Below are 22819 nucleotides of genomic sequence, written 5' to 3' on the forward strand. Positions count from 1 at the left end.
TCTGGGGAACCTGGGGGACTGAAGCTCCCCGGGGTCCTGCCGTGGGCCTGCTTCTACTGAGGGACAGCGTCCATCTGTTTGACCAGCAGACACTAATCTCTCACAGTCCAGGAGGCTGGGAGCCCAGGGTGGAGGTGCCGGCACGCTCCGCCGTCTCCACTTGCCGCGTCCTTGGGTGGAAGGGGCAAGGGCACTCCGTGAACACGAATTCCGTTCATAAGCCCCCACCAATACCTCCTGAAGGCCCACCTCTCCCTCCAGAGCGTTGGGGTTAGGGTTTCAGCACATGGATTTGGGAGACACAAAGATCCGGTCTGTGGCACGGAAGAATGCCGTGAGGTGTTGTTAATAATAGAAGAAAGAAACCAGTTACGCAGCAGAGCTCGTTTGCCCAACAAGCTCACTCAGCACGTATGCAAGGAGCCTGTGGGAGGCGCTGGGGTCCCAGCCGTGGCGGGGGCAGGTGAGGCCCTCGGGCTGGACGGGTCTGACCATCCAGGGGTGGCGAGGACTCAGCCGCTGGAGGCAAATCTGAGAAGTAACACAAACAGATTTGCCTGGGGAGAAGCCTGGAGCGACACACATCAAAATGTGAGTCCTGTCTATGCCCGGGTGCTGCAATTTTCATTTCTACGCATTCCTGCACTCTGTCAGTTTTCAACAAGGAACACGCGCTCTTTGTTGCTGGACGGCAAAAGTAACAACATATATGAACGGGGTCTCATTCCCACGTCCGGCTGCGGGACTCCTCCCCCGCCTCCCCGGGCCTCCCTTGTCCCCGGGGCCCTTGAGCTCGGGGTGGGTGGCGAGGAGGCCTACCACCTGGCTGCCTACTCTGGGGACCCACGGAGGCCACACTGGCCCAGGCCTCACTGACCAGCATTACAGGAAATCTGGCTTTTTCTTCTGTGGTTTCTTTCCATCGGTGTTTTCTGGAGCCAAGGCCCTGGGTCACCTTGGGGAGGCAGCCACATCCTGGGAGTCTGTGGTTGGAGACCCAGTGAGTCCGTTCCGATCTCTGGACCGCAGATGCTTGAACTCTCCAGCTCTGGGTTCTCGTTCCTCTCTCCCCATCCGTGGAAATGTCACCATTACTGACCACAGTGCTGCGAGTGTGACTGCGTCCTTCCCAGGCAGCTGAGTGTCCTGGGCCAGGTGATTGGGCTTTGGGGTGTTCCTCTCCTCATGTGTGACATGGGGCTATGGTGAGCACCGTGTGACTTACGCTGCTGCGGTTGGCATGGGGCGTGGGTGGCGGAGGGCAGGTGAACAGGTGTTTGTGTCAACCAATGGCAGAGTAAGTGGAAGCTGAGCTGGGCGGGGTGGTGGGGGGCAGCCTTCATCGGAAAGCCCCTGAGGCCTGGCCGACCAAGGAGCCAGGCAGCGGACGCCCTGAGTCTTGCTGGAGATGCGAGGCCGGCCTGTGTGGGGCTGGTGGCCCGCCGTGCCCAGTCCCGGCCCCTACTGCTGCACTCTTACCCGCGTGGAAGCTCACAGAGGCCAAGGAGTGTCTCCCAGGGCGCCAGTAGGGCAGGAGTCCTGGAGAAGCCAGCTCTGTGAGGCCGGGGTCTGCAAGCCCAAGACTCATGTCCACAAGCCACAGGCATGGCCAGTAGCCTGGACACTCTGACTCCCCAGTTCTGGGAAGCTGGGGCTTGGAAGAATGCGGGGCTAGGAGGCCCAGAGGGGCTCCAGGTGGTCTCAACAGAGTAGCTAGCCCTAACGGCTGGTTTCCACGGCTTCGGAGAAGGAGCGACCCAGAGGCTGGATGAGGCAGAGTACGGGGGCATTGAGTGGCTTCATGTCCCTCTGGATGTCGCATTGCTCCTTGCCTCTTTATCCGGGTGCCTGGGAAGCAAGCCCGCGTGCTGGAGTCCAACCGACTCAGCCAGGCTGCGAGGATTTTCTGTTTCTGCAAACGGGGCTCAGGGTCTTTGCCTTCCGGGTGCGCCTGGGGTGCAGTCCCAGCCTCTCACCACCAGGGGTGCTGTCCGCGCACAGGGACTCCCCGGCAGAGGCCGCGGAGGGACCCCTGGCTGCTTGACACCCGCTGGGCAAGGTTGGGGGGGCACACTTGTCCTGACCCCAGAATCTTCTTCTGCAGTCCTGGAGGCCAGGGCTGAGCCCTGATCGGCCCAAGGGCACAGAACCCGGCACACCAGCGAGCCTGTGTCTGCTGCCCTGGTCCTCGGGCCCCCCTCCCCCTCCCCCTCCCCTCAAGCATCTTCTCGTCCCCCTCCCCCTATGGCTTTCGGCCAGGACTGTGCCCTATTTTTCCGCAAACGCTGACAAAGAGAATGGGCTGGAAGGTGGCTTCTCCCTCTGTTAACACCTCCTCTTCCACTCAGCTTCCACTGCCGCTTGTCTAGGGCCTGGGGAGAATCTGGGGTCCCCCTCCACGGAGCCCAGGCCTGTTACCCATCTGAGTGCTGGGATAGGTGCGGCAGGGCCCCCAGGGCTTCCAGGTCGGATTCTGCACCCAGGACAGGCAGGGCTGTCCCCAGCCCGCGCTGGGGAGCCTGGCCCACAGCAGGCGCCTGTGAAACGCTTGTTGATTGACCAAACGGCCCCTCGAGACTGGTTCCAAGAGAATTGGGGAGGCACACGGAGATCTGGTGCTGAACTGGGGGTCCAGTGGCCCCCTCAAATCGCCAAAGGGCCTGGCGGCTCTGCACGGCCACCACTCCCGGCCCGGGGGCACCCCGGGGAGGGGTGCTGAGGCTGCCCAGAGGGCCGGCAGGGCTCGGACAGCCCGGGAGGGTCTGCCTGGGCCCGCCCCAAGCCTCTCGGCCCCAGCTCCGCGGGTGGGGGGACTTGGAGCCCTGCCAAAGCCGGGCAGCCCCGAGGGGCGAAGCCGGACCGAGAGCCGCTCCGGCCCCGCGCAGACCGCTCCGCGCCCGCGCCCCTCCCGGGCCCCGCCCCTCCCCGGCTCTCGCTCCTCTGCCCGCCCCCTCCCGGGCTTCGCCCCTTCCACCGTCCCCTCCCCTGTCCCCCCTCCCCGGCCACCCTTCTGCAGTCCCCGCGTGGCGGCGGCCGCGGGAGCCACGTGTGGCGGCGGCGCGGGGAAGCGCGGCCACGCCTGGCCCGGCCATCGTTCCCGACGCGGCGGCGGTGCGCACCGGGCAGCGGCCCCTCAGCGCGCCGGGCCGGGCCCCCGAGCGCGGCGCCGGGAGCATGAGCGCGGGCCCGGAGCGCAGGGCGGCGGCGCCCCCCGGAGTGCTGCCCGCGCCCCGCGCCTCCAAGGTGGAGCTGCGGCTCAGCTGCCGGCACCTGCTGGACCGCGACCCGCTCACCAAGTCCGACCCCAGCGTGGTGCTGCTGCTGCAGTCCCAGAGCCAGTGGGTGCAGGTAGGGGCGGGGGGGGGGCGCCCGGGTCCCCCCTCCCGCAGGTGCTGAGTGGGGACCCAGAGAGGAGGTGGGCAGGGTGCAGGGCAGGGTCGGGCTGGGGTTCCGAGGTCTAGGTATCGGTGTCCAGGAGTTGGGGGGGCTGGACTGGAGGCCATGGAGAGGAGCCCCAGGTAGAGAGAGGGAGAGCAACCCCAGGGCCAGGGGCAGGCCCCCAGGTGGGGGTTGGGTGCTGGAGTGAGGCTCCCAGGCTTGAGGTGCTGGCAGGGGGCTTGACTAAGGCCGGCAGAAGGGAGTGGGGGGAACCGGAGAGCGTGGTGTGCCCGATGGGGGACGCGGGGTTGACCTGGGCTCACAGGTCCCCTGTGGCCTGGGGAGGCAACCAGGAGGGCCACTGCTCTCCGGGTCCTCACCCACCAGGCGGAGGCACCCACACCTCGGAACCCTGAGTGGGAGCGAGGTCGACCAGGCAGGGCTGCTGGGTGAGGGGAGCGGCTGGCTGAGGCTGGGCACTGGCGAGCTGCAGACTTGGTATCTCACCAGCCCTGGGGGGCTCCCAGCCTGTCGCTGGCCGGTGCTCTTGTGGCTGATGCTAGCACGAGCCTCCAGGCTCAGCCCAGCACTTGTGGCCAGGATGGGACAGCTGGGGTCTGGTTTGTGAGCTCCGCAACCTGTTTCTCCCTCTGAAACTCTCGGGTCCCGGGGGTCGCCGGGGTGCCTGCGCAGCCCGCCGCCCCTTGTCACGCCTCAGCCCCACCCTTCCTGTGGGCCTGTCATGGCCATAGCTCAGGGTACTCTAGGCCGTGCCAAGTGCTCTCAGCGAGACCTGTGCCTCACCTGGAAAGGTCGAGAAGTGCCTGACCTGGGCAGGAGAGGCTGGGTTGAAGCTGTGGTGGAACTGAGGCGTCCCTCCCCAGGCTGGCTGTGGTGGCAGTGCAGGGGGGCCTGGGTGGGGTGGTGGGGCAGAGGGGGAGGGGGAGACCCCGGTGGTCCCTGCTGGAGACCTGGCAGGGGGCGGCAGACAGGCTGGGCCCCGGCCTGTGAGGGGCACAGAGTCCTGGAGGCTCCATGGGTGGCCCGCCCCAGACCCGCTCTGCTCCCCACGGGCTGTGACCTTGCACTGTTCCTTGCCTTCTCCTGACCGGCAGCCTCCTGGGACTGAACCCTAAAGGTCATCAAACTAGGAAGGGAAGGGCCACCTCAGCCCAGTGTGTTTGTGGTGATGGGGACATTGGGAGGCTCTGTGAGGGGGGCTTGTTTTGTCTGAGCCCGAGTGCTGATGTCCCTGGAGGGGAGGTGGTCCACCCAGACCCTCCGTCTGATGGTGTGGGAGTTTGCAGACCCTGGAGGATGGCAAATCTACCTCCCCTGCCTGGATTGTGCTTTAGGGGTGTAGGGGGGCCTCAGGTGGAGGAGAGAGCTGAACCCAGGGGGACGTGTACCCTGCCCCAGTCTCCCAGTCTACCTAGTTGGGGAGAGTTCCACTTAGGGTTCGCCCGGCCCAGGATTCTAAGCCAACGGTGTTCCTCACTTGCACTGCTTTTGCACAGGATGCGTTCCCTCTCTGAGCCTCAGTTTCCCCAACTGTGACAGGGATAGAGTGGGCTGTGGTGGGCCCGACATAAGCAGAGGCAGAGAAGCTGCAGCCTAGGTCTCGCGAGGGCTGAGGGCCTTTCTTTCAGGGTGGGGGTGCTTGAGGCTCCCGGCAGCCCCGCAGCAACTGAAATCCTGAGGATTGGAGTGTGGGTTGGTGGGGAGGGGTGTCTCCCCAGGGCATGGCCTGCACTCGAGTTCGCCAGAAACACATGAGGGCAGGTGGGTCCGAGCTGGGTGCCCAGGGCCCGGGGAGTGCATGGGGGGAACACAGCGCTCCTGAGGGGCCTGCTCAGCCGGGGCTGTCTGCAGGTGGACAGAACGGAGGTCGTCAGAAGCAGCCTGCACCCCGTGTTCTCCAAGGTCTTCACGCTCGACTACTACTTCGAGGAGGTCCAGAAGCTACGCTTCGAGGTCTATGACACCCACGGACCCTGCAGCCTTGGCTGTCAGGATGATGATTTCCTGGGGGGCATGGAGTGCACCTTGGGACAGGTGGGCACCTGTCCCCTCAGGAGGAGAGGCCCGGGTGGGGGGAGGCGTACCTGGGCCAGCGCTGAGGGCTGGCGGGAGGCGGCATGGGGACAGCCTGACTGAGAGCCGACCACGGTACCTCGGAGCTCCCTCTGGGATGAGCGTTCCGCTCTGCCTGTCTCCAGAGTGCCTGCTCTTAAAAATCCCTTATTAGTGAGTTTTAAACTTATGTAATTTTGAACTGGTAAAGCAGTCCTGTAATCCAACCTCTGGAAAGCCGTGGTATGAAACTCCTGCCTCTTGCCTGTCCCTGGGTTCTGTGCTCTCACGTGAGGAAATGGGTGTATTTTTTCTCTCCGTGTGTGTGTTTTAACAACACAAACCACATTCCGTTCTGCACCGGCTTTCTCCACTTTCGTGACCTGAGGCGGCCCTTCCACGTTGTCGCGCGAAAGCACCCTGTCTCTCCCCGCGGCAGACGGACCGGCCCGTCGAGGGCTGCTGTCCCCAGAGGGCCAGAGGGACGCCGTTTGCGGCCCTGGGATGATGTCCTGTCCCATAGCTCTTCCCTTAGCAGCGCAGGAGGGCGCTGGCTGGCCGGCTCTGTGCCGGGCTCGTCCAGCCGCCTCCCTCCCCCTCGGTCGTGAGGGATGGTGCTTCCCTTCCAGTTTGACTGATGTGCAGTCCTGGGTGCAGAGCTCACGGTGGCTGCCGACCAGTGTAGGTACCTGTGTGCCTGACCATCTCCCAGCTCCCACGGGAGATGTCTTAACCCCCCCACCCCCCTCGTCTCTAGCCAACTCTTGCAAGCCTGGCCTGTTCTAGAACTTCCTGTTCATGAAGCACACGGTGTGTTCCCATTTGCATCCGGTTTCTTTTACCCAACATGATGTCTGCGTGACTCATCCCCGTTGCTGTCTGGTTCGGAGCTGGTCCCCCATTTTACAGATGACAGCACTGAGATTAAGGGCGGGCACGTCGGCAGAGCAGGACTCCCCCGCTGGTGGCTTCCCACCTGCACTTCTTGAGCGTGGGAGAAGATAGTGCACACCCCAGACACAGGCGTAGACACTCGTGTGTTGCCATGTGTGCACAGACATACATGCACACATGGGCACAGGTCCACAGATGAGGGTACAGAGCATGCTTGGACACGCAGAAAGCAGGTATGGGCACACGCATGTCTAGGTAGACAGGGGAACTTTACTTTAGACACTGAGAAGCTCCTTGGAGCCGCCCATCCGCAGACTCGCCGGGCCGGCTGCCATCAGGGCTCGAGGTATGGCCCCTGCCTGTAAATCCAGGACCTGGAGCACGTCGCTGAGCTCTGCCTGCAACTCCCGGCATTGGCCCACCTTGGGGTGGTTGGGGACAGAGAAGAAAGCGCTAATGGACCTTAACGGGTTCACAAACCAGCCATCCTGCTTTTCCTCATAGGTTAGACCCAGAAGTGGAGCCTACCAGTGGTAGAGCCCAGGAGGCTCGGGTCGTGGCCTCCCTCCCCTCCCACCCCTTAGCCTGTGTGGGCCGGGAAGGGTCCCATATGCTCGTGCTGGGGAGCTGGGAGCTGGGAGCTGGCAGCCCCACGAGCGTGTGAGGGTTGGGAATATGGGAATATCCTGTCTGCTGTGCGGACTCAGCTCCGCTCCCACAGACCTGGGGCTAGGTGAGTGCCGCGGGGGGCAGCGTTCGGTCACCACGGTGACAGGTCTTCCCGGGCCTGCGGTGGGGGGAGTCCCTACCAAGTCGGGAGCCTTTGGGGGCTGTGAGGGGCTGTCCTCACCGACCGACCCCTTCTGCAGACCAGGGCGCCCACCCCCCTGAGCGCCGGACACAGCTTCCGGGGGTCAGCTCACCGGCCCCGGCTAGGGCTCTGTGGGTCCGAATGAGGGCCCGGTGAGGAGGAGGCAGAGGCCCAGGTGGGCAGGGGTGGGGACGGGTCCACAGGGAGGGTGAGCGCCACGGATGTCCAGGGAGCAGCACTGTCTGTGTGAACTCGCGGGGTGGTGGGGAGCTGGCTTGGTGTCTCCGTTCTCGCTCTCGAGCCACCTTCCGCGCAGCCGGGAAGCCCAGGGCAGGCCTGGGAACCCCCTTGGCCTCACGGTGCTCAGGGGCTTGAAGCACCTCCCGCCTGGGGACCAGCAGGGGCCGCGGAGGAACCGGGCGCGCGTCCGGCCTGGGGTGCGGGAGCTGCTTCTGCCTCGTCCTCCCCCAGTGCATGGGCGATGGGTGGGCTCCGGAAGCCGTGGACCAGAGGGCCCCCAACTGAGCCGGGGGTCACAGCCGCACAGAGGGACATCCATCAGGTGGCCAAGCGTCTCCAGAGAGGGCCCAGGGCTGTGGGGCCCTGGGGCTCAGGTTTGACTGAGCCGGGCTGCCCAGGGCAACTGAAGGCAGGGTCAGGGTCCCCAGGGGGCAGGAGCTGACCCCTCCCTGACTGTTCGGACTTCCAGATTGTGGCCCAGAAAAAGATGACTCGTGCACTGCTGCTCAAGTTCGGCCGGAACGCCGGCAAGTCCACCATCACGGTGAGGCTGCCCGCCTCCCCACCGCCCCCCCGGCCACTGCCCCCCGCACACCCCCTCCTTCCTGCTCCTGGCTTGGAGAGGCGCATCCTGGAAGAGGGAGGGTCAAGGCCCCAGGCTGCCTTCGGAGGTCCCGGAGCTCCACTTCGCTCTGGCTTCCCTCCCCAGGTGATCGCTGAGGACATCTCCGGGAACAACGGCTACGTGGAGCTGTCCTTCAGGGCCCGGAAGCTGGACGACAAGGTGCGTGCTGGGTGCCCGGGCTAGGGGGTTTGGCCGGGATGACAGCCCAGCCCTAGCTCCACCATCCCCCTTCAGAACCTCTCCAGACAGATCAGCCTCAGGGAAAGAAGCTTTGCTGGGAGCCGGGAGGGGCCCCGGGCAGGCTGCTCCTGTCCCTGCTGTCCCTGCCCCTGGCTCATAGCTGAGTTCCTCCTGAGGGCTGGGCCCCTTCCTGAAATCTCGGTTCAACGATGGGGTCACGTGCGCGGGGAGGCTGCCATCCAGACAGTGGAGGGATGGGCTCTGAGCCTGACTGCCGACTCTCCCATGGGGTGGGAGCACACGGGCCAGGGTCTGACCTGCTGGAAGGCGTCTCCTGCTGCCTCCCCTGGCCTGGGAGATTGGAGCCTGGGGACGAGGAGCGAGGACAGCAGCTGAGGGCCTTTAGCTTGGCCGGAGAGAGGGTGGGCCTAGGACTGAGAGTTCCGGGAAGGGTACTGGGGAGCCAGTGAAGGCTCGAGAGGGGAGAGCAAGGCCTCTGTTCCCCTCCGAGAGGCTCCTGCCCTCATTTCATAGCCTAGGAGGTGGAGGCTCCGTGGGGGTGGAGAGCAGGCGGGGAAGCGGCAGAGCTGGGCCGAGGCTGCTCCCGGTCCGTTCAATGAGCATGGCCCCCGCGTCTTCAGGACCTCTTCAGCAAGTCAGACCCCTTCCTGGAGCTTTACCGGGTCAACGACGATCAGAGCGAGCAGCTGGTGTACAGGACGGAGGTGAGGGCTCCCTGACGTCCACTGCAGTGCTCTGGGGACAGGAACGCGAGGACAGGGCCAGGAGCCAGCCCAGTCCCTCCCCCCGTGCCCTCCCAGCGCCCACCTCCCCCCCAGCAGGGAGCCCCAGACCAGGCCTGTCGCTGGAACCCACAGCTGTGTTTCCTTGTCCTGCTTGCAGCTGAGGTTAGCGCAGTGAGACACGGTTTCCTCTTGAGATAAATTAATCTGTGTTTAAGAAAAAAAAAAAGGAGGCTATTTAAAGAGCAGGGGTTCCAGGTGGCCCAGGAATGTGGGACGCTCTGGTGGTGGTTCCGGGAGCAGCACCCGTCAGCCTGCCCCCCGCCCGTCCCCAGGTGGTGAAGAACGACCTCAGCCCCGTGTGGGAGCCCTTCAAGGTGTCCCTGTGTAACCTCTGCTGCTGCGAGGAGACGCGGCCTCTGAAGGTGGGGCCTGCGGGCCGGGTGGGGTGGGGCTGGGGGTGGGGGGGCTGCTGCGGGGGCCCTGGCGGGCAGGCAGGCTGAGGGGGCCTGGGCTCCCCAGTGCCTCGTCTGGGATCATGACTCCCGCGGAAAGCACGATTTCATCGGGGAGTTCTCCACCACCTTTGAGGAGATGCAGAAAGCTTTCCGGGAGCACCAGGTGAGCCGGGCCCCCTCCTCCCCCCTGCCTGAGAACAGGGCGGAAACTGGGTAAAAGTGCCAGTTGGCAAAAGGTTCTTGGGGAGGAGCCACGTGGGCAGGCAGAGCGCTGGCCCTGAGAAGACTGACCACCACGCCGGCCAGGTGGCCAGACGGGGACACCAGTCACCTTGTCACCACTGGAAAAACGCTGTCCAGGGTTGGGGTTTTGAGGCCCCCTGCCCCCTCGCGGTGGGTGTTGGGTACTGGTGCTCTGGGGGGGTGTCTCTGCCTATCCCTGTCCCCCAGGCCCAGTGGGACTGTGTGAACGCCAAGTACAAGCAGAAGAAGCGTCATTACAAGAACTCTGGGGTGGTGATCTTGGCAGACCTGAAGGTGAGCTGCGGCCCCCACTCACCCCCCGTGGGTCATGGACCTGCACCTATCTAAACTCTGCAGAGAGCCAACAGGCAGGGGCACGCTTTCCCTGGGAGTCCCCCTTATCAGATGGACCCTCAAAGGCCCCCAACCCCAGAGACCCAGGGTCTCCAGTCCTTGGGGGAGGGATGGAGGGCAGGAGGAGTCTGAGAAGGGAAGTTGGGGGGACGCTGGAGGTCAGGCCACCCCAGGCAGCTACCCTGGAAGGTGGGTGCCTGGGGATCCAGGCCACGTCTGGGCGTGGGGTGCCCTGGGTGGGCCCTGCCGACGCCCCTGCCTGGAAGTTCTACAGGGTTCACTCGTTCCTGGACTACATCATGGGCGGCTGTCAGATCCACTTCACGGTGCGTGCCCGGGACCCCCACTCCCCACCCCGCCACACAGAGCCTGGGCGCCCTCCCCAGTGTCCCCAGGGCAGACGGATGGGGGTCCATGTGCGTATGTGGGTGGACTAAGGCCCTTCTGCAAGGTCTGGAGGGCTCACTCCCCCCTGCCTGGGCTCTGGGCACAGAGGTTCCCCCCCCGGGAGGGGCTGGAGCAGGACTCAGCCCCCCCAGAAGCAGTGACACGAAGACATGTGAGAAGGAGCAGAAGGACACTTGTTTCTGCCAGCGACAACACCAGAGGCCCCAAGACCAAGCTGCGGTGGCGTGGCCTGGAGAGGCTTTGTGTCACCTCCTTGTTCCTTTGTGGACGTGTGGGTTCATGTCGCTGGCGAGCAGCAGCCAGAGGGGCCTAAGGGAAGTGTCCCAGCAGGGGCAGGGGCAGGGGTGGCACAGGGGACCCCAGCCCAGGCAGGGCGGCCACAGAGACAGGTGGGCCTGGTCTTGGCCTTGGGTCCCCCCCACCGCCCCTGCCCCAGGGTCGTGGGTCCATGGGACCTGTGCTGTGGGCTCAGGGATGGTGTCCCCTGGGGGGGGGCTGGTTTCCTCCTGAGGGTCCAAGCGCCGTCCCTGTGTGCTGGGATGCCCAGCCCAGGTCGCCCTCTGTCCTCCACACCATCACAGAGCTGGGCCCTCCTGCCGGATTCTGGGTGCCACCCGCAGGGGGAGGGGCCTCGGCTCAGGAGCCAGGGTCTCTGCAGGTGGCCATCGACTTCACGGCCTCCAACGGGGACCCCCGCAACAGCTGCTCTCTGCACTACATCAACCCCTTCCAGCCCAACGAGTACCTCCAGGCTCTGCTGGCCGTGGGGGAGATCTGCCAAGACTACGACAGGTGCGGCCCCCACCCCCCGGCCTCCCCGGCCCCCTTCCTCCAGCTCAGTTTTGGGCCCAGGGAGCAGGCATCATGGCTGTATCCACCGGCCCAAGGAAGGCTGGCGGCGTCTGGGCCGCGGTAGGCGGGGCTTGCTGCACAGGCCAGCCCCGGGCGTCCCTGCGTGGCTGATTCCCATGGGCAGTCCGGCCCCCTGAGGAAGAAGAGGAAGCTCAGAATCCCCCATGTGCTGAGGTGGGGCTGGCCTTTCCTCACATGGTCCCCCTCGCCCTTCACACAAACATGGAGGGTGGCCCACTTGACAGACCAGTAAACTGAGGCCAAGGAGGGGTCGACCCCTCTGTAAGGGGGTGGGTGGCAGAGAGCTGAGGTCCCAAAGACAGGAGGCCAGGGGTTCCCAGGGTCAGGCTCTGGCCCCAGGCTTGGAGTTGGCTCTGTTCCTGTCTGGAGGCTGGGTGTCTTCCTCAAGGCCCCGTGCCTCCGTGTCCCCGCCCCGGTGTGGTTCAGAGCAGGGCCGGCCACCCGGGGAAGTGGCGGAATGGGTGTCCCGGCTCTGGTGGGTGTCGTCCCAAAGCACCCCACTCCCAGGGAAACCGTGGACCCTGTGTGATGCGGCCGCCTCTCTTCCAGCGACAAGAGGTTTTCTGCTTTGGGCTTTGGAGCCCGAATTCCTCCCAAGTATGAGGTAGGAGGGCCTGGGGCCCGGGACCCCATCCCCCTGCCCCTGCTGGGGCCTCCTGGGCCATGCTGCTTGTCCCCAGCAGAAGCTGTCCTGGGTCCTCCCAGTACTGGGAACCCAGCGACCCTGAGCTTCCAGCCAGAGGGACTGACCTTGGTCACCTAGCACCAGTGACCTCTGGAGAACTCAAGAAAAGTCTGTGTCTCTGTCAGGAGAAGGGGGATGAGTCTGGAATCTCCCAATGGCGAAGAGCAGAACATGGTGGCGGGGTGGGGGGTTGTGTTGGTGTACGCGACTCCGACGCCCTGGCTGTAGGGGCTGAGGGCTGGCTGCCTGCCCCCTCTCCCGGGTGCCTCCCTCCACGAGGCTCTGTCCCCACAGGGGCCCCAGGGGCTGCAAACCTACCTCTCCCAGGAAGTGGGGGGGTTCCTGGACGGGTAGCCAAGCTGACGGTGCCTCTGCGTCCACCCAGGTGTCCCACGACTTCGCCATCAACTTCAACCCTGAGGATGATGAGTGTGAAGGTAAGGCCTGAGGCGGGCCTGGGTGGGGGGTGCCCCGGGCCGGGCTCACCCTCCTTCCCCCGCAGGAATCCAGGGTGTGGTGGAGGCCTACCAGAACTGCCTGCCCAGGGTCCAGCTCTACGGCCCCACCAACGTGGCCCCCATCATCTCCAAGGTGGCCCGCATGGCCGCGGCGGAGGAGCGCAGCGGGGAGGCCTCCGTAGGTACCGGGGCGGGCCGTGCTGCGGGCACTGGGTGCAGGGGACGGTGGCGCCTGCCGCGGTGTGGGGGGCACGGAGGTCAGGGAGGCGCAGAGCTGGGGGCGCTGAGGGCTGCAGGAGGGCCCCAAAGCCCCCCTAGAGGCACAGGTGTCCTCACCCCCAGGGGGCCACACCCCCGGGCGCGGGTTTGCCCGGAACCCTAACCCTACAGGCCGCTGTCTGCTGCGCGAATATCACTTTTTTGTTTCTATATTTTTCACAAATAATATTGTGCTGAAGATTTCAATCTGCTTTACTTTTTCCTTTCCTTTTATTTTTAAATATTTTGCTTATTTATGAGAGAGAGGAGTGAGGGGAGAGTCCGAGGGCGAAGCAGGGTCCCTGCTGAGCGCGGGCCGGACTCGGGACTGGACCTGGGGTCACGGCCTGCGGGGGAGGCAGACGCCTCACTGCCGGAGCCCCCAGGCACCCCCTGCTTTACCTTTTCCACATGTTTGTGGGTTGTTTGTGCTTCTGTGTGCCCAATGGTCCGTTGCTTTAACTATTTTGTAAAAGAGCCCACATTTGCAGAAGGGGGGTCCGCCTTCACCCGGGCTCACCGGACTCGGACTTGCTTCCGCTTCCTCCCGAGCCTCTCCTCCCTCCCCTCACATGTGTGTGTTCCTGGGACTTCTGAAGCGTTGGAGAGCTAGCTGCCAACCTCCCGATGCCCCCCAGCAGCAAGGATTCTGTGCCCAAGCCCAGGGCGCTGAAGGAGGCCCTTCTGATCTCAACCCCCTTCCACGTGTGTCTACATTTGGCTCTGGTCGCTGGATCTGCCTGGCGCCCCGGTCTCCTGACCTGTAGGGCCCCTCAGCTTCGCTCTGTCTTTGGGACTTGCCATCATCCAGACTCCAGCCGCCTGGATGGCCCCTCACCCTGTTGGGGCCACCCCACGGTTTATGCTCTCTCGCCTAGGCACAGCGGCCCCGACACCAGGGCTGCCTGCAGCACCTCGCCCTGTGATTTCCTAAGGCTTTGCTGTGTTTCCTGCTATCTGTGCATTCTCTGACACAAACACAACACAAGTATCAACGTCAGGAAATGTAATGTAGATACAGTTGTTTCACTGAATTTATAGAATACGTTCCAATTACATTCACTTCTCCAGTGATAACCCCATAGCACGGCTATTTCTGGCACAGGACCCGATCGAGAATCAAGGGCGGCAGGCACCCTCCCATATGATTTTGAAGCACATCCTAGACACATACTTTCATCTGTAAATGTCAGTATAAACCTCTAGAAGAGAGAAAACAGAGCCACCGTGCCGTGAGCACACCTAAAAGACCACAGCAGTTCCCTCGCTGTCGGAACAGCCAACGGGACATCTCTCGGTAGCACACACGTCCGGCCAGCTAATGCAGTCCTGATGGCTGTAGCGGCAGGACTGGGGCGAAATGGCCCCCGTGTGATTGGTGGCTGTGTCCCCGCCTTCCCCTGCTGTCCGGCTGGTGGAGGGGGTGTCCTGCAGGGTCTCCAGGTCTCGAGGCTGCTGCCGGGATGCTTAGGAACATTCACCCCAGTCTTGACTTCTGGATCCTGTAAACAGAGGTGGGGGGGGTCCGCAGGAGGCACTCGTGTCTGCCTCTGTCCTCCCTGGTGCTCCGAGCCCCCGTCGTCACCGGGGTGCCCTCCAATAGGGGTTTCTGTGGGCTCTCAGCTTGCTTCCTGCAGAGCAGTGTTGGCACGGTGGGCAGGCGCTCAGGCTGACCTGGGACCTACTCCTCCGTGCTCCCCACCCAACCTTTCCTGTCTCTTTCTGTCTGAAGGAAAGCGGCGTCACTTCATCCCAAGTCACACATGGTTTCCTGGGGCCGGACCACAGTCACCCATTCCCCAGTCCAGGGAGGCCCCGTGCTCACGGCAACGGAGCTCCGTGTTTGAGTAGCAGAGCTGAGGTTGCCCTGGACCTAGTCGGAGGGGCAGGAGGAGGGCGTGAGGGCTTTCCCGAGGAGGGCCATGTCCCCGGGGCTGGGAGCTGGGTCCAGCCGGGGTCCTCAGACTGCCCCGGTCACACCTCCCATGGGTCTGGGGCTCAGAGGGGGAGGGGGAGGTGGGGAGGGGGTGGTTGGGGCCTCTAGGCAAAGGTGACCTTGTTGGGCGCCCACTGGTCTTTCCGTCACGTGGTGTCGCCGTGTCGGTGCCCACTGGGCCAGGGTCTTCTTTTTTCTCCTTTATATTTCCTCTTGTCCGGGTTTTTTATACTGATTCTTAGTAGTTCTGTTTTCTGGAATTTTTAAAAAAGATTTTATTTTTTGATTTATTTGACAAAGACACACCGAGAAAGGGCACACAAGCAGAGGGAGTGGGGCAGGGGGAAGCAGGCTCCCCGCTGAGCAGAGAGCCTGATGCGGGGCTCGATCCCAGGACCCTGGGACCATGACCCGAGCCGAAGGCAGACGCCTAACGGCAGCCAACCAGGTGCCATCTTGGGGGATTTTTTGTGTTTATTTTTTAAAGATTTTATTTTGTAAGTAATCTCTACACCCAATGTGGGGCTTGAACTCACGACCCTGAGATCAAGAGTTGCATGCCTGAACCAGCCAGCTGCCCTATTTTTTTTTGTTTTTTCAGGTTTTTTTTTTTTTGAGAGAGAGAGAGAGAATGCGGTGGCAGGGGTGAGTGAGGGGCAGAGACTCTCCAGCAGACTCTATGCCCAGCACGGAGCCTGACACGGGGCTCACTCTCACAGCCCTGAGGTCATGACCTGAGCTGAAACCAAGAGTCAGATGCTCACCTGACCGAGCCACTCAGCCACCCCAAGCCCTGTTTTTGTTTTTTTTAACAAAAGAAACAGACTTTTATTTGCGACAAGTCCCTATCTGTCCCCAGCGCCTGGCCAGGCTGGGCGGAGGGCGTCCTTTCTCAGAACTTCCTCGGATCCTGGGGTCCCTTCAGGGTGCAGGAGTCCCTGCCTACCGAGAGCCCACAGGTCTCTCCTTCTCAGGCCTCAGACTCGGGTTTGGACCCAGGCTCCATGGGATCGAGGTAGAGGCAGGCCAGGTTGGGAGTGGGGGAAGCACCCAGCCCAGGAAGTGAGCCCACGACGCCCTGTGGTTGTCATGTGTGACACTTCCACGACAGTTCCCGAGAAGCCTCAACCCCGCCGGCGCCCGAGGCCTGCTGCGGCCACCAGGCAGTCTATGGGGAGGGGAGCGGGCTGGGGGACTTGCAGCTGCCTGGGGGTAAGATACTGTCCTCAAGGGTCCCCAGGCGACCCCGGGGGGCCTGAGGAGGGGGCGGGGCTGCCCTGCCCACCCTGTGCCTGTGCCCTCAGCAATACTACATCCTGCTGGTCCTGACCGACGGCGTGGTGACCGACATGGCCGACACGCGGGAAGCCATCGTGCGCGCCTCCCATCTGCCCATGTCCATCATCATCGTGGGGGTGGGCAACGCCGACTTCACAGACATGCAGACCCTGGACGGGGACGACGGCGTCCTGCGCTCCCCGCGGGGCGAGCCGGCTCTCCGCGACATCGTGCAGTTTGTGCCCTTCCGGGAGCTCAAGAGCGTGAGTGCTGGGGCGGGGGGCTGTCCAGGGCCTGCCTGCCCCCCGGAGCAGGAAGCACCTGGAAACCTTCCTATTATGAAAATACTGAACTCACACATGGGAGAGAGGGCAGCACAGCGGGCTCCCCAGGCACCTTCAGACCCTTTGTGAGATACAGGAGGGAAATTCATGACCCGTGGACACACTCACGGGGTTTTATGGGGGGAGGGGCGCCCACCTCCTTCCTGCCTCAGACTTGCCCTCGGTGCCTGGGTTGGGAGGCAGGGCCACATGCGTGCAGGTGCCATGCGGGACAGGCCCGGGGGGCACTGCAGCCTCGTCTTCTCGGGTCTGGGTCCCCTACGAGGGCTCTCCTGGCCACCGGGAGACTTACTGGTCAGCTGTGGGACAGAGTCCACTACCCCTAGAGGATGGAGCCCCACCTCCAGAGGATGAGGCTGGGCTGTGATGGGCTGGGGGCTGGAGGGCACGGAGGGTGCCCAGCTGTAACCCCGCTGTCCCCACTCTGAAGGCATCCCCGGCGGCGCTGGCCAAGTGCGTGCTAGCCGAGGTGCCCCGGCAGCTGGTGGAGTACTACAGCTACAGGGAGCTGCCTCCCAGAGGCGGCGGCGCCCACGACCGGGAGGCCGGCCCCCCGGAGACCGCCGGGCCGCCGGGAGTGCAGCCACGCTCTGTCGCCAGCACCCTCGAGGTCCCTTAGCTCCCCCCTACACCCCCCGCCCCCGCCTTCCAGAGCCCTCCTGTGCCTACCCCTGCCCACCCCTATGGTCCTGTGAGCCTGCTGCCTAGACCAGACCTGGATCCCCAGGGCTGAAGGATGAACAAATCCAGGCCTGGTGATCCCCAAAACAGGCGCTGAAGGTGTGGGGGTGCTGGTGGTGGCCCCCCCAAGCCTGGCCCTGCCCCCACCAGGCCGGTCTGGAACCATGCAGAGAAGGGATTCCTGAGGGCGCTTGGGGATTGGGGCATTTCCGCTTTGCACCTGACCTCCACTGAAGAGGGACGCCAGGCTGCCCTCCAGTTGTGGGGGAGACCCCGAGATGCCCCCAGACCCCAGACCCACAGCCAAGATTCCTCCTGCTCCTAGCTCGCTCCCACCTCTGCGCCGGAATCTGTGCGGTCTGGGGCTGGGAGCTGAGCATAATAAAGTGTCATTTCGTCCTCGAGCAGTCTGTGCCTTTGCTGTGGCCGCTCTGGCCTCCCTACCCTTGCAGCAGAGCACTGCACCCCCCTGGAGGAGTGAGGCAGGTGGGTCGGCCCCTCCCACCCCCACATGGGGACAGTCTCCCGTTCTCTCAGGAGTGCAAGGGTGGCAGGAGGTAGTGCTCCACCCAAGGAAGGGCCAGGGCTGCAGCGACTGCCCCCCCACGCTGAGGGGCCACTCCTCGGCCTCCTGTGGTCCACCACCTGAAATCTGCCTTCCCGGCTCAGGTGGGGAGAGGCTACCCGGCAGGGACCTGGGTGCCTTTAACCAGCAACTCAGCTTTACACGGACCCACCATGCAATTTGCTGTTGGGAGCGCCCCCTGCCAAAGCCACCCAGCCCTGTGGAGGGGGGGGTGTCCGATTGAGATTCCCCAGCAACAGCTTGTCTAGGAGAAACCAGCTGTTCTGACCCTAAATCTAGGCCCTCCCCCCTCCTCGCTCATCCACCCGTCCGTCCAGCCGTCTGTCCAACAACACGTCCGTCCGTCCAGCCTTCCCTCCCTCCCTCCGTCCACCTATACCCATCCGGTCGTCGACCTGTCCACCTGTCCGTCTATCTGTCCGTCCATCCGTCCGTCCATCCACCCACTCACTCTGGAGGCCTATTTTTAGCTCCTGATTCATCTCCTGTTAGGCGAGGATAATGGGCATTACCATGGTAACCTAGCTACTGCAGAATTCTGGAAGAGCCGATGTTGGTCTCTTTGGGGACAGAGAGGACACGCGAGAAACAGCCCTCTCCTTCCACACTGGGAGGCAGCAGGGTTCCAAGACGGGCGGGTGTTGTCGGTTGTGTCCTGACCCTGCCACCAAGTCATGGATTTCAGTGGCAGAAGTCCTCAGATCATTCCAGGTTCCATTCAGGGATGAAGCCAAGGGAATTGGTCAGTTAAGATCTCGGGGGCAGAAGGCACAAAGAGTCAGCTCAGAAGAATGGGAGGGGGTCTGTGCTCAGCCGCAAGGCAGCAGGATTAGGCCCAGGAAGCAGCTCTGGGCCGGGGGTGGGGGGCGGGGCAAGGGGCCTGATGAGCCCGCAGGGGTGGAAGGGTTCATTTTTGGAGCTGTTGCCTTAGCAAAGGTGTAGCCGCTCCCAGAACATGCAGGTCCGAGAAGGAGCAGAGGTGTGAGGCCCCCACCTCCACCTCCACCTCCATGCTTTCCTTCTGCCTCTATCCTCGGGCCAACAGGAAGCAGGGAGCCATCTGGACGCAGCCTACAGTGATGTCCTCCTGGACTGGGGGAAAACAGGAGGCGGTGGGCCTGGGGCCTGGCTGTAGGGGGGGCTCAGCTGGGCACGTGCAGGTGTGTGGGGGCTGCTCAGAGAGTTGGGGCAGCACGGGGTCACCCGCTCAGCTGTCATGATATGATGACTGTTACCAGTTGGAGCCCAACATCGGCCGGGGCCTGAGCTGGCCAGGGAGACTCCGTCCCAGGACTTCTGCTGACCTTTGACTTTTTCTTGAGCTGCTGAGTGGGTGGCGTGGGAGCCAGGAACAGCCGGTGACCCCTGTGCAACCACGAGGGCTGGGACCACCTGGGAATGAGAGCACACAAAGGAACGAGGCCAGAGGAATCCCTGTAGGAGGGGCCTGGGCCCGAGCCCTGAGCTCAGACTGGCCTGCTGAGGGGCCGCACGCTCCTGCCCCACCCGGATCAGCTGAGGTGGGTTTCCACCACTGCCCTCCAGATTCTGGCCCAGATGGATGGCAAATCCTCCCACCACAGAGAAGAAAAGCAAGGCTCAGAACAGTTAAGTGACTTTCCCAGGGTCACACAGCTGGCCCGGGGCCGAAGCAGGACTCACCAGCCCCACTGCCTTTCCAGGATGTCTTTCACTACAGCCCCTTCCACCAAGGGATCTGATCTGGCTAGCTCTGAGCTCCAGAGCGGCTTCTAGGGAGGGAGCTAGGACAGCGTGACCGGAAACGCTACTGGCCCTCATGGAGACCCGCAGAGCCTCACTCATGCTTAGAGCGGCTGGGGATTTTCTCAGCAGTCAGTGCCAGGAGGTGTGGACAGAGGACCCCAGAGTGACCCTGGGATGGACTCACTTCAGAAATAGTTCCCAGCACACTGTTTGGAGTGGCCCCCTTGTCAGAGGATGGGTTTGGGATTTGCAGACAGCAAATGTGCTCGCAGTGGCCAGCTGCTTAAGCTCTGGCCCAGAGTCAGACTGGACACCTGCCTCCAGGGGTCCCCATCCAGCTTGGTCCAAACTGAGCACTCAGGGACACTGACTGGCCACAGGAGGCCACCCCCGGAGCCCAGGCGGACGCAGGGCCCGAGAAGGGTTCTCTGCTCTCGTGTTTGCACCCCTGGTGTTCGCACAGGTGTTGCGGTCCTGCCCCACCTGTCCAGGAACAGCTTCCAGGGCAAGTCACGTCCTCATCTGCCATGAGAGCTTTAAGTCACAGCCCTAATTCCGTGGCAACCTCCTTCTCTTAGAACCTGGGAAGACTCAGGGTCCTATGTGACCCTCCAACGCTTGGTCCTGAAAATGCTGCTTTGCTGTCTTGCTCACTGAAGACACTGGCTCTTGGGACCCGGTTGCCAGGCTGCAAAGAAGCGGAAACCGTCCACCCAGTCGAGGCCCCCGCTGGCTGGCCACAGGCGTGTGGCACCACAAGAGGGTCCCCCAGCCTGGCTGAGACTCTAACTGCATCCTCAGCAGGGGGCCTGAGCCAGATTCCCCTGGCTGATCCTGTCTGGTAGTCCTGACCCACAGAAATGGTATGAATTCATCCAGGTTTGCTGTCTTTGTAAGCCACCAAGTTTTCATAAAATCTTTTTTTTTAAAGATTCATGTATTTATTGGATAGAGACACAGGGAGAGAAGGAGCACAAGCAGGGGGAGAGAAAGAGGTAGAACAGGCTTCCTGCAGAAAGGGGATCCCAGGACCCTGGGATCATGGCCTGAGCTGAGGGGAGGCGCCCTGGGGCGGACACCCCGGGGCCCCTGGTTGCAGTTTGTTCGGCAGCGGCCCAGAACCGACACACTCTCTTCAGAAGGGTCTCCCTGGCGCCGGATGGGCGGTCCCCAGGGCCCGGCCCAAGATGCTGGCTGGGTACAGAAACACCAGTGTCGCAGAGGAGCGGGGCTGCTCCTGGTTCCGAGGGAGGTTTGCCCGGAGCTCGCTCTCTGGAGAGCTTGTCGCCTCCCCACGGAGCCCAGGCGGGGTCTCGGAGGCTCCGACTCCGGGTCCGCGCGCCCGCCCCGGGGTCTGCCGCCCCCTCCCCGGGGCAGAGCGGGCGGCGACCGGGGGCCGCGGGGCCTCGAGGCTGCGCTTCCTTCCGCGGCGGCGCGCAGCTGCGACTGAGGACGCGTCACCGGTGCGGGGGCGGGCGCGGGGCTGCCAGACCGGGCAGCGGGCCTGGGCGCGGGGGGGGGGCGGGTGCGGGGGGGGGGCGCTTCCGTGTTCCCCGCCCGCGCCCCGCGCCGCGGCACCGACGTCTGGCCCGGAGCCCCGTGGGCGTGCGGAGGACCCCCGCGTCCCGGGGCCCCGCCGAGCCGGGCTCCAGCCTCGCTGCACGGAGCTCCCGCGCCCCCGCGGCCTCTCGTGAGCCCCGTTTTCCAGAGGGGAGCGGCTCCGGGACGCAAAGCCGGAGCCAGAAGCCGCAGCGCTGGGCTGGGGGCCCCGGGGCCTGCACGTGCGCCGGGGGGCGGGGCTCTTGTCCGCCGCCGCTTTGGGCAGGTCCGAGTCCCGCTCTGGCTGCGCTCACGGCCTCCCTCCCTCTCCGCGGCCGGGCCGAGCGTGTGCCCACGGCCGGCCGCTCTGCTCACGGCAGACACTCAGGGCGGACCGCAACACCTGTGCGAACACCAGGGGTGCAAACACGAGAGCAGAGAACCCTTCTCGGGCCCTGCGTCCGCCTGGGCTCCGGGGGTGGCCTCCTGTGGCCAGTCAGTGTCCCTGAGTGCTCAGTTTGGACCAAGCTGGATGGGGACCCCTGGAACATGGCAGGCGTGAGGTGAGGGGTGGGACCTTGTGGGGTCGGATGCTTCCTGATGAGAGGGGGGCTGGGGCCTGGCCCCCTGGAGGGCACACTTCACACCCATTCATCCAGTGCTTGCTGAGGAGCCAGCACAGCTCATGCCCAGTACCCGTCTGCAAGAGGGGGCTGGTTCCCCCTCGGAGGGGACCTGAGGTCAGCCGTGCTGGTGCCCTAGAGGCGGCCCCTCCTGCAGCCCGCCGGGGAAGTGGGAATTCGCTCTTCCCTGTCCCTGGCCTCTTCTAGGTGTCCCCAGACTGTCCCAGCTACAAGAACCTGAAAAGCTCCTTCTGCTGAGTTCCCAGCTGCGTGGCGGGGTCTGGCGCCCACACGGTCCTTGGGCACCTGTCAGGGCCTCACTGGGGACCGGCTCCACAGAGTCACTGGCCAGTGCTTCATGGTGACACCTGAGGTGGGAGCACCCAGGAGGCAACAGCATTAGGACAGCAGAGCTCACAGCTGGCCCTGAGCCCCAATCCGCTCATGCGGGAGCTGGGGGTGCACTGGGGCCAAGGAACAGTGGAAGGAAAGAGGACAGTGCTTGACGGGAGAGAAGCCCCTAGAAGGCTGACCAGGGAACCCAGGCCCCATCCTTGGGTCCTCCACCTGGGAGCACAGCAGCCATGTATTAAATGTTGGCTGTGTGCCAACACTGAGAGCAGACGGGGTCGGCAGGAGCACCCCTGACACGCACGGGCCGGCCCGATGACGTGCCCGTGTGGCTGAACCAGGTCCGGAGCTGCAGGAGCTCCTTCCAGCCCCGCCGCTCTGACGGCTGCCCTGCCTCCGAGCCTTGGCCTCCTCTCGCGCCTGCTGAGGGGAGCATCTGGGCCATGGCACACAGATACTAGGGGATACTAGGGGTCAATGTGGGCTTGTCCTCCCCCCCTTTTTTTTTAGAATTTATTTATTTATTTGACAGAGACAGATCACAAGTAGACAGAGAGGCAGGCAGAGAGGGGGAAGCAGGCTCCCTGCTGAGCAGAGAGCCCGACGCAGGGCTCGATCCCAGGACCCTGGGATCATGACCTGAGCTGAAGGCAGAGGCTCAACCCACTGAGCCACCCAGGCGCCCCTTGTCCTCCCCTCTTGTGTGGTAACAAGGCCCCAGTTTTCAGCAGGGCATGCGGTTGTCCTGATAGACTACGTTTCTCTTGCTGCCAGCTGTGCCTCTGTGACTACATGTTAGGTAATAATGTGAGCATGTGTGGTTTGTGTCTCAGGCCATGCTTCTCTCTCCTCTTTCCTTCCTGTGGCTTGGATTGAGATGTAATGGCTGGAAGTCAGCAACCCTCTTGCACCACAGATGAACATGGAAGTAGAAACCGTACAGCATGGATCAAGAAGATAGGAGGGCCCAGGTCCTGGACACAGTTCTGAAATGACCACCTGTGAATTCCTTGAAGGCAAGAAGGTTATAAACTTTAACTATCCTTACAACAGGGTCTAAAACACTTAGCACTTG

The 22819-nt window shown here is 63.5% G+C and overlaps 1 protein-coding gene across 8 annotated transcripts; it reads left to right on the top strand.

Annotated features, from left to right (window-relative positions):
* The first annotated feature begins 2988 nt into the window (after positions 1-2988).
* On the top strand, positions 2989-17324 carry CPNE7 (copine 7). 8 transcript variants are annotated; one of them, XM_045076469.1, is made up of 15 exons: positions 2996-3348; positions 5251-5433; positions 7866-7940; positions 8106-8180; positions 8843-8926; positions 9280-9369; positions 9467-9565; positions 9853-9939; positions 10274-10325; positions 10989-11199; positions 11830-11884; positions 12351-12402; positions 12468-12601; positions 15922-16158; positions 16670-17324. In XM_045076469.1, the coding sequence occupies exons 1-15, from the start codon at positions 3175-3177 to the stop codon at positions 16856-16858; spliced, it is 1797 nt and encodes a 598-aa protein (XP_044932404.1). In that variant the 5' UTR covers positions 2996-3174; the 3' UTR covers positions 16859-17324. The 8 variants fall into 8 exon arrangements, with proteins under 8 accessions (XP_044932407.1, XP_044932405.1, XP_044932409.1 ...); XM_004754047.3 differs by having other exon boundaries at positions 3000-3348; positions 10266-10325; positions 11066-11199; XM_045076472.1 differs by lacking the exons at positions 15922-16158; positions 16670-17324 and adding an exon at positions 13173-14941 and having other exon boundaries at positions 2989-3348.
* The last annotated feature ends 5495 nt before the right edge of the window (positions 17325-22819 follow it).

This window comes from Mustela putorius, unplaced genomic scaffold (assembly GCF_011764305.1).
Source record: "Mustela putorius furo isolate JIRA1106 unplaced genomic scaffold, ASM1176430v1.1 tig00000174_pilon_pilon_pilon, whole genome shotgun sequence".
In the NCBI taxonomy this organism is placed as follows: Eukaryota; Metazoa; Chordata; class Mammalia; order Carnivora; family Mustelidae; genus Mustela; species Mustela putorius.

Bases quoted from the DNA above. Each gene is read 5' to 3' on its own strand.
- CPNE7 (XM_045076469.1), top strand. From the start codon at position 3,175: ATGAGCGCGGGCCCGGAGCGCAGGGCGGCGGCGCCCCCCGGAGTGCTG. The intron at 7,941-8,105 runs GTGAGGCTGCCC...TTCCCTCCCCAG, and splicing joins CCGGCAAGTCCACCATCACG to GTGATCGCTGAGGACATCTC. The intron at 9,940-10,273 runs GTGAGCTGCGGC...GAAGTTCTACAG, and splicing joins TGATCTTGGCAGACCTGAAG to GGTTCACTCGTTCCTGGACT.